At 34.9% G+C, this 13378-nt stretch overlaps 1 protein-coding gene across 1 annotated transcript in view; it reads left to right on the top strand.

The window, feature by feature from the left end:
• The window catches only part of LOC117109716 (meiosis regulator and mRNA stability factor 1-like), a 19345-nt gene extending 6003 nt beyond the window's left edge, over window positions 1–13342 (top strand). Inside the window, exons 8-23 of the mRNA XM_033252103.1 lie at window positions 682–1418; window positions 1776–1951; window positions 2358–2438; window positions 2725–2913; window positions 3455–3637; window positions 4262–4431; window positions 4679–4893; window positions 5376–5483; window positions 5766–5888; window positions 7121–7166; window positions 8332–8453; window positions 8977–9204; window positions 9559–9829; window positions 9952–10014; window positions 10749–11165; window positions 11331–13342. Coding sequence (XP_033107994.1) covers window positions 682–1418; window positions 1776–1951; window positions 2358–2438; window positions 2725–2913; window positions 3455–3637; window positions 4262–4431; window positions 4679–4893; window positions 5376–5483; window positions 5766–5888; window positions 7121–7166; window positions 8332–8453; window positions 8977–9204; window positions 9559–9829; window positions 9952–10014; window positions 10749–11165; window positions 11331–11449 — 3248 coding nt within the window. The 3' untranslated portion in view covers window positions 11450–13342. The remainder of the gene's footprint in view (window positions 1–681; window positions 1419–1775; window positions 1952–2357; window positions 2439–2724; window positions 2914–3454; window positions 3638–4261; window positions 4432–4678; window positions 4894–5375; window positions 5484–5765; window positions 5889–7120; window positions 7167–8331; window positions 8454–8976; window positions 9205–9558; window positions 9830–9951; window positions 10015–10748; window positions 11166–11330) is intronic.
• The last annotated feature ends 36 nt before the right edge of the window (window positions 13343–13378 follow it).

Below are 13378 nucleotides of genomic sequence, written 5' to 3'. Positions count from 1 at the left end.
CATCACTGGCGCATGGTAACAACCAACTGACTGCAGACCATTTCCGGTCACACATTACTCTCCATAACACAGCACCCCCTAGTTCTGTCACCTCTGGGTAAACTAATCATGGGAAAAAATCATGCTAAATAGGATTTGAATCCAAAGCCCTGGAATTTGAAGGCAATCACCTGTATCACCATTCTATTTATTGAATAATTACCTGGTTAATTAGCTATAGTCATTGTTCCTATACTCCCCTTTAAAAAAACAAGTTCTCGTAATCTTGAAAGCTCAGATGAGGGCAGTATAATAGAGCCAGTACAGCTAAAAAGGATCTGTTAATCAATCAACTATTAATCAATCAGCCGAGTGTTTCTAGAGCTCCTCATGAGGGCAGTATAATAGAGGCAGTAGAGCTAAAAAAGATCTATTAAGCTTGCAAGTATGAATAATTTTTCATTCCTGATGATGACATAATTAATGTCGAAATATTGAATCCCGACACGATGCCGTGCATTTTGATACTTGGAGTATGTATTATACTATATCTTTTCTGAGATTAATCATTGGACCTTTCCATTTTTGCTTATTTTCTTTATTATGTCATAATTGAATTATATTATATGCTTAATTTCTTTCATCCATTTTAACTTTAATTTTACCTAAATAGATATCATAGTTTTTCTCTATTCATTACAGGTAACTCAAACAAAAGTAAACAAATACTTCCAAAAGTTCAGAGAGTGGTTGATAACGTACGGTTTCCTCAGTCATCAATTTCCCCAATCCAGTCATCTATTGAAACACCAATGTGCTCCAATTCGACCAGTTCTTCCCATCTACCATCAAGTTTTGCACAGTTTTCTGCATCCTTTAGTCCTATCAATGCACCAAACACAACCCAGGAATTGCCACAAAAGAATAAAGATCATATTAAAGAACAACCTTTCCAAAGTTGCCAGAGTGCTTTCTGGGAGCACAAACCAGCTAAATCTACTAGTAAAGAGACTGATTTGAAAAATATTCTGCCAATTAGGAACTCTTCTTCTGAACAGTCACAAAAGCCTTCAGAATTACACACCTTGAGTGGTCTTTCACTGATTGCTCCATCTACAGCCCTCAGAACCAGTGGAACAAAAACCATTGATGCAGGTACACAGTCATCTGCAGAGGTGATTTCTGACCACCTAGAGACTTCCCTACCAATGTCAAGTGTTCCTGGAGCAAGTTACGCCGTAGTTGAAAGAGAGAATTTAATGATTGGAACTTACATTGCACCCTCCAGTAAATCTGATTCCTTAAGCGGGTATGACAGAGAGTTTGCGGAAGAACATGCTCCTGGTGCAGAAGTTCTGGTGACAAATCTGGACCCCATGCTTAGCAAGAAAGAACTCAGGAGGCAACTCATTGCTGCATTCACTGACAATTGCATAAGAGTAAGTGTTACTCTACATGGAAATACAATTGGAAAAATGAGTACTGCATTGTAATTGTCTCTGATGATGAGAACTGGCTTTCTCAAAACATGTGTGCTGTAACAATAAAGGCTTGCGTCCTGTTCATAAAATACCTCATTTTTCGTAATCAACTTTCTACAAAATCATAAAATTGGTTATTAGCCAATATGGTCTGTGCAAAAATAGGAAGTTCAATTCTAATTTTTTATTGAAACATGTAAACGAGTTCAGATGAATATTCTAATAATAGAAATCTGTTATAATTATTGTTATATTTTGTTTTCAATGTAAATTATTTCTTTGGGTAATATTTTATTCACTGATTATCTAATGCAGATGGAGAATTTGTCTTTGCATGCCCCATCACAAGGCCACATCCAAGCCGTGGTGAAGGTCAATTGTGTCAGTGATGGACAACTTGCTCTTGCTAAGATCGGTGGCAGGAAGATTGGCACCAGGAGAGTCCAATTGGCAGTGGTGCCAAGATCTCAATCAGGATCTGATCATCTCAGGTTGGTACTCTTGAAGACATGAATCTCCTTCCTTAAAACTCGGTCCACACTGTCAAATTTTATTTGACAAATTTGTGTGATGTGCCTATATGTTGGCATGATGATGTCATATTATACCCAAATATGGGCATATCGCATTTTTGTCACATTAAATTTGAAAGTGTGGACAGAGCTTAACCCCTGTCAGACTATCAAATTTTATTTGATAAAAACATGTGACATGCCTAAATATGGTCATGATGTGATGTCATCATGACATATATAGGCACACCATGACCATATATGGGCATACAACAGTTTTTTTTAAAAGAAAATTTGAATATATTGACTGCTTAAGACAGGACATGTTTATACCGTGTGTTGATTGATATCTCAAGTGAAAGGTGTTTATATTTCATTGTCACAGGTTGATGGTTACCCCAATGCTACAAGAAATGCCAGGAAAATGTCTTCCCTTTTACAAATTTAAGGAAGTCTTTGAAAGCAGGTGTGTATAAAGTCAAAAATGTTGTGTGACAAATACTTATTATTTGCCCATATATGGGTTAAAAATTCATTATGCCTGTATATGGATGTGATAGGACATTGTAATGCTCATATATACTTGCGTATCTGGGAGGTTTATTGCATGCAGCAAACTATGGAATTTCTCTCATTGGCATCATTCCAATGTTTGGGGTATAATAATGTGGAAAAGTGTCTTGGTATCTAATTGTGTAGAGCGCTATAAAAATACATACATATTATTATTACTGTTTGTTTATTTGTCTTAGGTACAACCAGCAGCTGTTTGAGGAAGACTTGTACCAGATCTCAGACACAGTTTTGGTCAAGGACAGTGGGTCTACTAAGCTGGTTTGCTTGACCATTCAGCATCATCGCAGTACACCAAATTCGTTCTTGACATCATCGTCCAGCGGCTATAGACAATCACCATGGACCATACCTTATGAACCTCCAAAGTATGTTATGTATGCATGTGTCAAAGACATTTTAAAAAAACTTTTGTTTTGTATAAAAGTATAAAAAAAACCCATAATTTTACAAGTAGAATGTGTAAAAAAGTAACATGCGTATAACGATAATTAAATTTTAATTGTAATATTCGTGATTTTATTTTGTTAAGCAGGTGATTTTTGCACCCAAATTATTTCTGAAAAGTACAAATATTAAGTGAATAGCAATTAACTTCAGATTCAATTTTAAATCAGGAAAATGTGAAGTATAAAAAGTATCATTTTACAAGTAGAATGTGTATAAAGTAACATACTTGTAACAATAATTAATTTATTATTGTAATATTTGTGATTTATATAAAGCAGATGAATTTTACACCCAAACTTATTTCTCAGAAGTACCAATATTAATTGATTAATAGAAATTAACTTAGGATTATGTTTTTTTGAATCAGGAAAATGTATCTTTCTACAATTTTCTATGAGTGCTACATTACGATACTGAAATACTTGTAACAAATACCCTTTAAACTTTATAAACTTTTAGAGAGCTGTCGATCCCACCATGTGAACCTTTTTGCAACCAGCATGACGATATCGGAGTTGTGGTGAAAAACTACCAAATGAGGGCAGCAGAGACAGATCAGAACGTAGCAGTATCCTTGAGAATTTTCTCCTCTCAAGTTGAGACTCTGTTGCAGCTTCACCATGGCAGAATTCCCCTGATAAGGTGAATAAAGTGCATTACCGGGAGTCTCCCGGAGGTCCTGGGAGTCACCTGGAAATCGGTATGGTCTCCGGCACTCCCGCAAACAAGCAAAAATCCCCCGGAAATTCACTTATCCCCTGCAAATTCAGTCAAAAACAAATCTTCCTGTTTTATTTAGGTCTAAACTTTGGTTGCCGATTATTTTTTGTAGTCTGACAGTGCCATTTCTGGGCTTCTAAAGGTGCTTATTCTACTAAATGTCATCACCTCATCCGCAATCATGGCTGGCCTGAGGTGGGCCTGGCCCTTTGTTTGGTACCTACACTTTTTCTTCATAGAACATATAGCGCCCCCAATGTCATTAAACGAATCTCCCGGAAATGGGTTCTTCCAGCTTGGGACCCCTGACTTATTGATACTTAGTTTATACTATACCTGAATTCTCTAGAAAACAGACACGTAGGTGTCTTGCCTAAAAGGTACAGCAATTTCACAAGCCTTTTGTAAGAAATTTCGAGATTAAGGACACATTATATCTTCTCTAGTGTAATATTTATCCTGTTAAAGTGATATTCTGTTTTAAGGAGTATTGATTAATAAAGATATATACTTATAACCAATAATTGTATCATCTCTTACATACAGTTTTACCAGGTGTTACGCTGCTGAATTTGAAAAGCTAGAAGAAAATCCAGAAGGTGGTGTACCGCTTGAACACCTGTTGACCTGTGTACCAGGTGTCAGGGTCGCTGTGAATAGTAATGGGGTCAAGGTAATCTGTTTCTCCGGGAAGGGGAAGATCATTATGGGAGACGGTGAGTAACTGAGGATACATTGTTAGGTTTTGTCTGTCAAACTCGAACAATGTTTGATGATACTTTGACAAATCTTAATTGACATATCAAGTTGTTCTCAATGTTCTTCAAAGTGTAACCAATGATGTATTTAATCAAAATCTGACAGACAAAATCATGAAAAAAGTAAAATTATTGTTGGCGTAAACTGGACTTTTAATGAAATCCACAACCACCAACGTTCAATACATGTAGTTTTTATTTTTAGATCTTGGACGGTCTACCAGCCCAATCCTACCAACTTTATTGTTCCAGTTTAGTAAAGAAGCCACTGAGGTGCTGAAGCACAGTTCCTACTGCCGCCTTGAACTCAACCTGTTCCTCCAAGCCTACAACCACCACTTTGGCAAACATTGTCATCTAATTGATTATGGCTACACCAAGCTGGTCGATATCTTCTCAACCATACCACACATCATCCAGGTGCGATTGTACAGAAATATTATTTTAGGGCATTTGGTGTGTAAGGGATTTAAAGAGATTCTTTTTATCAAGACACATGGAGTCCGATAATAAGTAATAGTTAGTGGGATTTGAGGATGGGGATAATCAAGGATTGTGGTAACTAATATTAACAATAAATTTGTCCTATTGCTCTGCATATTTGCATAACATACTGCTGGTCAACTGACCATTGGTAGCATTCCGAATGAATCATCGTTAACAACCATTTACCATGCAACCCCTCGTGAAGCAGTCTAAAGAATTTTGAAAGCTGGCGAGGCTGATGCAGAGCATGCTGGTGCAAGTCCTAGGTTTTAATTTACTACTGTGATTTCAGAATCGAATATGCTACAAGCTTTTTTTTGTGTGTAGTTTTGTCAAGTTTAATGACAAGCTGCTCTTCTGTTTCTGTACTAGCAGTTCTACAAAATATACATACAATCATTTATTAAATTTTTTAGATGCTTGGCGCTGGAGACAAACAGATTCTTACCTTGACTCATCAAGTTCAAATCAAACGATTTGCTCAGGATGTCACTAAAGTGCTCAGGTCACAGGCAAGCAAACAGGTAAAATGCCATTTAGTTAAAAGGATAATGTAAAAAAATGATAATAACAAGATTTGAATAATGCTCACAGTAAAATAGCCATTGAACAATTGTATAGTTTTAGAATTTCTTTAGAGAATAATACAGGTAAAAAATAATTTGGGGTGTTTTAGGGTGATGGACTGGTTGAGGTTTAGACTATTCTGGTTGTAAGTAAGCCCTTTATTTTATACTTCACTTATTTGCAATATTATGATTTAAGTATTAGAGTTTTTGATTTGAAACTTGGATTTTGTTCTGCAGGTGACTGTTGAGGACTTGCCTGCAGCATTCCAGCGGTGCCTGTCCCGTCCATTCAACCTAGTGGAGTATGGAGTTTGTGAAATACAAGACATCCTTGTCGACATTCCAAACACTGTCATCATGGTAAGAATATGAAGCTACTAATGATACCAAAGATGATGTTAATGATTATGGTGGTGGGTATGATGAAAGCTATGAAGATAATAATGAAGATGATGATGAAAATAAAGAGGATGATGGTGATGATATTGATGATGAAGAACATAATTATGTCAATGTCGAGGAGTCCAAATTCTCTCGCAAATTGTGGCAAGCTTTTTTTTTTGGGAAATTTCCATATTACCCCACCCTCCCCCACCCCCTCAAGCAAGCAAAATCTCCAGATAGATGACCCACCTCTTTAAAAATTTACATAGTTTACTACTTATAATTGCCTTTCTGAATTCAGCTGACCAGGTGTATCATGACACACAGGGGTGGATCCAGTGGGGTGCAGGCATGGGGAGCATGTGCCCCCCCCAGTTTTTCAATTAAATTTTTAAATGTTATGTGCTACTCACTTATTCTGAGAACCCCCCTCCCCCGTTTGAAAAATTCTGGATCCACCCCTGACACACAGCAACATACAATACAGTTTATTTTAAACCACATCTTCTATAGCTTCTCCATACTTGGGACCTCTTTTAGGATAATGTTTGTGTTTGTATGTTCTGTCTGAATTCTTGTTTGTGTGAGTCTTGCTCAGTTGGGCATTCCTTGTACATGAAATTGCGGACTTTTTTTTAGGCAAGACTTTTTTGTTCCCTGTTTTGCAAACTTATTTTTTAAAGATCACCAGAGGAGGGCGGGAAAAAAAATATAGTTTTCTTATTAAGCAATGCAAAGAGTTTTGCCAAAAACATCAAGACCGAGGAGGAAATAAAAATTGTATTGGCAAATGTAAACGGTGTAGTAATGGGATGGTGAAATGCTTTGAATTTATATAATTAGGAAGAAATATACATATCTTAGCTTTCTAGATTTCAAGGCAGCGGAGGGCATAATAAAAATAAAAATTTTTTTAAAATTAATTTTTTCTGAAATTTCCTGTTTTTTCGTGGCGACGGGAGTGCTAATGATCCAAAACATAAAAGTTTATTTTTAATTGAAATCATCATTATTTGCGAGCGGCGGGTTCACTAAACAAGGTATAAAAAAAACTTTTGGCTTAGCACAAGGAAAAGCACTTTAGAGGAAATAAGTACCAAGTGATGGTTATAGTAATAATGGTAACTAAATATGAAAATTGAAGATTTCTATTAGAGAGAATAAAAAAAATATTTTAAAAATGGACCTTTTGTTATATTTAATTTCAGGTGGATGGTGTCGGAGATGATCTTACTTTATCAATTCCACACAGAGGTGTGTTACAGAGCGAACATTAATTTTCACCATAATTTCATTACATCAATGTTTTCTGTATTGTCATTTTGTATTTATGGGTGGTTTTTATGTGCAATTTTTGTTTGGTTGTTATGTGCAATTTTTGTTTTGTTTTTGATTATGTATTTGAAAGAATTTGTTAATTTGAAATCATTCATATTTTTATATACTGTATTAAAATTTTCTATATAGATTGTATTGTGAAGTCATTTATGTAAACTTTTGGTGTTATTATTGAGTTATCATGGCCGTACTATTATTATTATTGTCATCATTTCAGTAGTTATTGTAATTTGCATTAATGTCATCCTCTATACCATCGGCAGCATCATAGTCACTGTAATCGTCATTATCATTAATTTGTTGTCGTCATCATGATTATCACATCACCCACCATCACCATCATAAATAATAATTTTCATCACCATTATCAGTAGCAGTAGTAGTTAGTATTGCTGCTCCACGTCTTTGCCTTGCTCTGTCAAACACATTAGATCTTTAAATTTGTTTAATAAAACTTTAAAATTGCATCTCTTCTCCGAGGCGTATAGAGAACCTTGATGTTTCTCTGTCTGTTATTAAAAAAAAATATAATAAAAAAACATGCCACTTTTCTCTGTCGACGCAATGTTGCTCCGTTTGCAGTGCACGGTAGTGGAGCCCTGGGCTTATCCTGGGGTGGAAGGTGCTGATGCTCAACATACTGCCTTTGAGTATCTGCGCATACTTATATGGGGAGCAACACTGCCTCGATTGGATAATTGGTATACTGATTCTGCTCGAAATTTTTCTGGGAATTAATTTGGATTTTCACTGAGGCGTATACAGAACCTTGATGTTTCTCTGTTGAATTTATATTATTTAAAAAAATAAATAAATAAAAAAACATGATACCACTTTTCTCTTTCGACGCAATGTTGCTCCTTTAGCAGTGCACGGTAGTGGAGCTCTGGGCTTATCCTGGGGTGGAAGGTGCTGATGCTCAACATACTGCCTTTGAGTATCTGCGCATACTTATATAGGGAGCAACACTGCCTCGATGGGATAATTGGTATTTGTATTTTGTTTGAAATTCTTCTGGGAATTTTATGGATAAATTTTATCACCATCATCTTCATCATCATTATTTCCATAATTCCATCAGCATCTGCACTAAACCAGCTCATGCAGCTTTACAGACGAGAGCAGGGATATCACCTCCAACCCACTGATTACCAGTGCAGGAGTGTTGAGGAAGTATTTCAGAAGATGCCCCATGTTGTCGAGGTAAGTATGAAAGATGAATTGTGTTTGAGTCTAATTATGAATCGTAACCTAAGAATACAAGCTAAGTCTAAAGCTGTGTTTCTTAAAGTCAGGCTCCAGAGGAAAATTTTTTTTTGATATGTTGTAGGACTGATTTTTATAAGAAAAAAGATGTTTGAAGAAAAATTCTGAAAGCGATTAATGAGATAAAGATTATTGAATATTTGAAAACTGGAGTTAAAGAAGAAAATGATGGTAATGCCACATCTAGATGTGTATAAGAGACAGGTTTTTAAATATTTAAAATTCTGTATTTCATTAAGTGTTACCAAATTTTCGGTGAGACTTTTTTGTGTCTTAGAAAAGTCAGTTCTACAACATATCAAATTTTTTTTCCCACTGGAGCCTGACTTTGAAACAATGTTTACCTAATTTACATAAATTTACATTAGTATTCTGTATGTCGCTGAGTTGCAGATACTGTATATTCAAGTACCTACTAAATATTAGATTAGAAACTAATCCTACAGTTACTTCTTTGCAGATTAACACCAGAGAAACAGAGAAGAGTGTTGTGTTAGTTAATCGCAAGCATCTGAGCCAACTAGCCCAGTGGGTGCTAGTCATACTAGTAGACCAGCCAGAAGGACGCTTACTTCTTAAGCATGTGCCTGATGTCTTTCGGCAGAGGTACCAAACTGATCTAAAACATGTGGAGTATGGATATAGTCAACTGGTACTACTGCTCTCTGATATACCTCATGTGGTGAATGTAAGAATTATTACAATAATTGATAAAACTATCACCCTTTCATCTAGATCATGACCCTTTGTCAATGATTACATTAAGCAGAATGTTTTTCAAATGTATTTATATGTAACTCATCCTGTAATTGGCCATTTCCTGTTGATTTATGGTGCAAACTCCACATCATACAGCTGTAAATTCAACACAGAGCAATACATTCAAATTGTTATAAAAAGTGAAGAGGGAATGAGGTTGTATATGTGGTGATTAGCATTAACATATGGGTGCCTGAACTTCCTTCTTGAAGATGAAATGAATTCTGCCATTCAGATCATTAATGCTTTGCTTAAATTCTGATTGGTTGATTTTATTTCCCAGGTCTATAAGAAGTGGCTACCAGAGTGTTACATTGAACTAACCCTAGGCTACCAGTTTGCTCGCAAAGCTCGACTCATCCTGCTGAAAAACCAAAATTGTATAGCCTTGCAGGACTTTGCAGACTTGTATGAGAAATACTTTCAAGAAGCATTTATTCCAAGTAACTTTGAGAAAGATACCATTGCAGCTCTAGTGGCAGCTGTGCCGAGGGTGCTAACTTTAATTGGCAGAGGACAGCGAAGAGCTGTCGTGTTGAATGCCGACTTGAAAGGTGAATGAACTTTTACATACTAGTGATCCATTTAATCAGGAGTAGTAGTAGTGGTTTGTATAGTAAATCAAATTTAATAATAATAATAATAATAATGATGGTTAAAATGTTTTGCATTCTAGTTGTAAGATCTATTACACCAAGCAGTTCAGAAGATAGAGAAACTTCATTCAGCCCCCATCAAGGTAAACCGATGTGCATTCTTTAACTGTTACCTTCCCTTGATCCAATAAAAATGAAAGTCTTCACAAAACCTTGATCTCTGGTTCAATTCAATCGGTGCTCTCCGTATGTTTCAGCTGCAGGGCTGAATCACATGTTATAGGTAGCACACTCTCTTTTGGAAGAGATGTTTAAGATGTTGGTGCTTGTGTACTGCACAATTCACCACCAGAAAGATATCACTGGAATAAGTCTTTAGACATATGTGGCAGAGCCAAGCCAAAGGAGGGATAAGTCGCACAGGCAGTTTTCCAATAAATGCACAAACATGAAATTGGTCATTTTTTTAGATTATTTTTATCTCGGAAAACATACATATTAAACATTTAACTTTCATCCTACATTTACTTTTCTCTGATTTATAATCGATAAATGCTCTAAAAATGTTATTTAAGAGTGTCCTAGCGTACAGACATAAAATCTGATTTTCAAAGCCAGTTTTCTCAAAATAATAATAATGTCTAGTTTCATAATACAGTATGTACAAAACTCAATTTTGAAAATTTCGACTTATCCCTCATTTGGCTTGGCTCTGCCACATGTAGTTGATCTTAGGGTTGTTTGATATGAAATACTGTATATTCAATCCAAATCAAGTATGTAGATTTATCATATTATGCAACTACAAAATGATAACGAATAATAGCACATGTCTCAATAATGCTAATAACTCAATAACACTCTTTTCGACATTCAGAGTCTGATGGAAGTGTAAAGACTGCAAGTATTGAGACTTGTCAGGAATCTGGTTTTGTTTCCTGCTCTGGTTCCAATGTGGGTGATGATCCAACCAGCATGATAAAAGAGGACACATCAGGATCATCTGTCAATGATGCAAGTATAATAAATGGTCACAGTGGAACCAAGTCAAGGGCTGCCAGCTCATCTGATAGTAGATCAGGCCAGAACCAAGTGCCAGTGCAGATTTCCAGTGATGCCAAAGGATCTGCACAGGGAGAAGCTGCCATTCCTGGTTCATTTTCGGAATCAGCCATTTTGTTTGATAAAAATAGCCAAAGTTTCGGTTTTACCCACGCTGCAGCAAGTGCTTCCTCCAGGACAGAAAGCAGTGATCTTGACCTCATCGACTTCTCTTCACCATCAGTAAAACAAGGTATCCAAAATCTTCAGCAACTTTTGACCTCTATTGTGTGAACTTGATTAAAGTGCTTAATTAAAAAGATTTTATAAAGCTATCAATTTTCAAAGAGACAAGAAAATATTTAATTTTTTGCTCATAACTTTATGAGAAAATACATATCTTGATTTTCTTTTTTAGATTTGTCATGTGATAATAAGCAAAGTGAGAAGTGTACGAGTCAGTCGCTACCATCCACCCCATCCAGACTTCGGTCAAGATGCAAGATCGCCGCCAACTTTTCTCTATCGCATATGTAGATGAGGTGCATATACAATCTATATTATTTTTACAATATTAGTATTGTTAATCACTCATTACGTATAAAGTATTATTATACAGTACTTTGAAATTGGTTTATCAATTAATTGATAGTGGAAACCAGGTGGTGTTTTTCAATGTTGTACTTACATTAAATATGTATACAACTTGAGGGTATTGTTTACATATAAAGTGGCGAAAATATTGAAAAAATTCTTAGTGTAGAAAACAAAAAGAAAATTCAGGTATATTGTGTGTGATTTTTTTTGCATATTCATTGAGAATATATGGAACAATTTTTATTAATTACAAGTTCAGAAGCATAAAATTTATGATTCAATTATGTTGATATTTCAAAACATTCCTAATAGGCCTATATTTACAGAAGAAAAATTAAATTAAAAAAAAAACACAGGCTTATTTTCAACAAATTTGTATACCAAAGAAAATGTAACTGTACTGACTGCCTTTGCAAAAATGCATAAGTGTTTGTGCTGTGTTCATCAGCAGTGGTTTTGTTTTCTTTTATCCGAGTCATAGGACCAAATAGAATCAAGTCAGTGTATTCATTTTATTAGTATTTATTGTTTATTGTATAAATTATATATAGGAGCAGTACTCGTAGGCAAGAAATGAAACTCCTGTGCCTTGTGTTTTTGTAATGTGTTATTTATTAACCTTAATTTTTTGCATGAAATATGCTTATTTTTGCATTAAGATCTTAAAATATATATGAAAAAAAAGTAATTTAGAGCAGCAGCCTGATAAATAATATTTAGGTGATGAGAAAAGCAAGGTATTGTGGACAGGTTTTTGAAAATTGTGAAAGAACAAAATTGATTGAGAATGACATTTTTAAATAATTTTCTGTAAGGTAGGAAACTATATACAGTACAGTAATTTAGAACAGAAAGATTAAGATAATGAAAAAAGCAGGGTAAATGGATAGGTTTATGAAAATTGTGCAAGAACAAAATTGGTTCAAAAGAACTAATGAAACAAACATGACATTTTTTAATGATTTTCTTTAAGGCATTAAACTTGTAATGGCGTGCATAATGTGTATGCATATTCATAAGGTTGTTTAGGGTCATGACCTATGCCTTTTAAATGAATATGCAGTGGTAGGAATCGCTTCCTCCAGTTCATCCGCTTGTGTTCCCTGATGCTGGGATATATCGAAGTGGAATTGATTGAAATCTCATTTTACAAGTCAGCTGATGAATTTTTAATATTTTTTTAAACTTTATGTGGTTTATTTTGAGCCATTAACTAATTACACGAATTCTACAATTTTTTTGTATGGAATATATGCCTTCATGAATGTATTCAAGAAAATGTCTTGTAAAGTTGATATTACAGATATAATACAAAAAAAAAATTAAGTCAAAACAACTAGAAAAATTGATTGTGCTATTTTATTATATAGTTATTTTTTCAATACAATTTAGTACAGATATTGTGAATTGCTTGCAATTTAAATAAATGTTTATTTTTTAACATTCAGTTAATTCATTTTGAGAATAGTTTATTAATAGATAATTTGTTGTAAGTACTGTATTGTATTTTTGTCATTGATATTTCTCTGTGGACAAATAAGTAATCAATGCATTAAAATTCCAAGATTATTCTTAGTCTTAACCCGGGCACTCGCTGCTTCATACGACTGTCGCACGACAAATCCAACTCCGCTCTACGTGAGCGGATTCTCAGTTGGTTGTCATTAAAAATGATCCGTTGCATTCTCCAGAGAATCGCGTCGGCTGAATTGTCGTGTTCAGTGAGCGCCCGGCTTTAGTGCAAGAAATGTGTTTTTGTTTGGACAAGTCAAAGAAGAGAACTGTGTGTAAAATGTTTATTTTATATGGGAATTAAAAAAAGCAAGAAACTGAGTAAAAGCTTGCTATATTTATTTCATACTTTTAATA

Source organism: Anneissia japonica, unplaced genomic scaffold (assembly GCF_011630105.1).
Source record: "Anneissia japonica isolate Jap-2015-1 unplaced genomic scaffold, ASM1163010v1 scaffold3782_len1007564_cov172, whole genome shotgun sequence".
Taxonomy (NCBI): domain Eukaryota; kingdom Metazoa; phylum Echinodermata; class Crinoidea; order Comatulida; family Comatulidae; genus Anneissia; species Anneissia japonica.
This window is presented reverse-complemented; position numbering and strand designations above follow the sequence as displayed.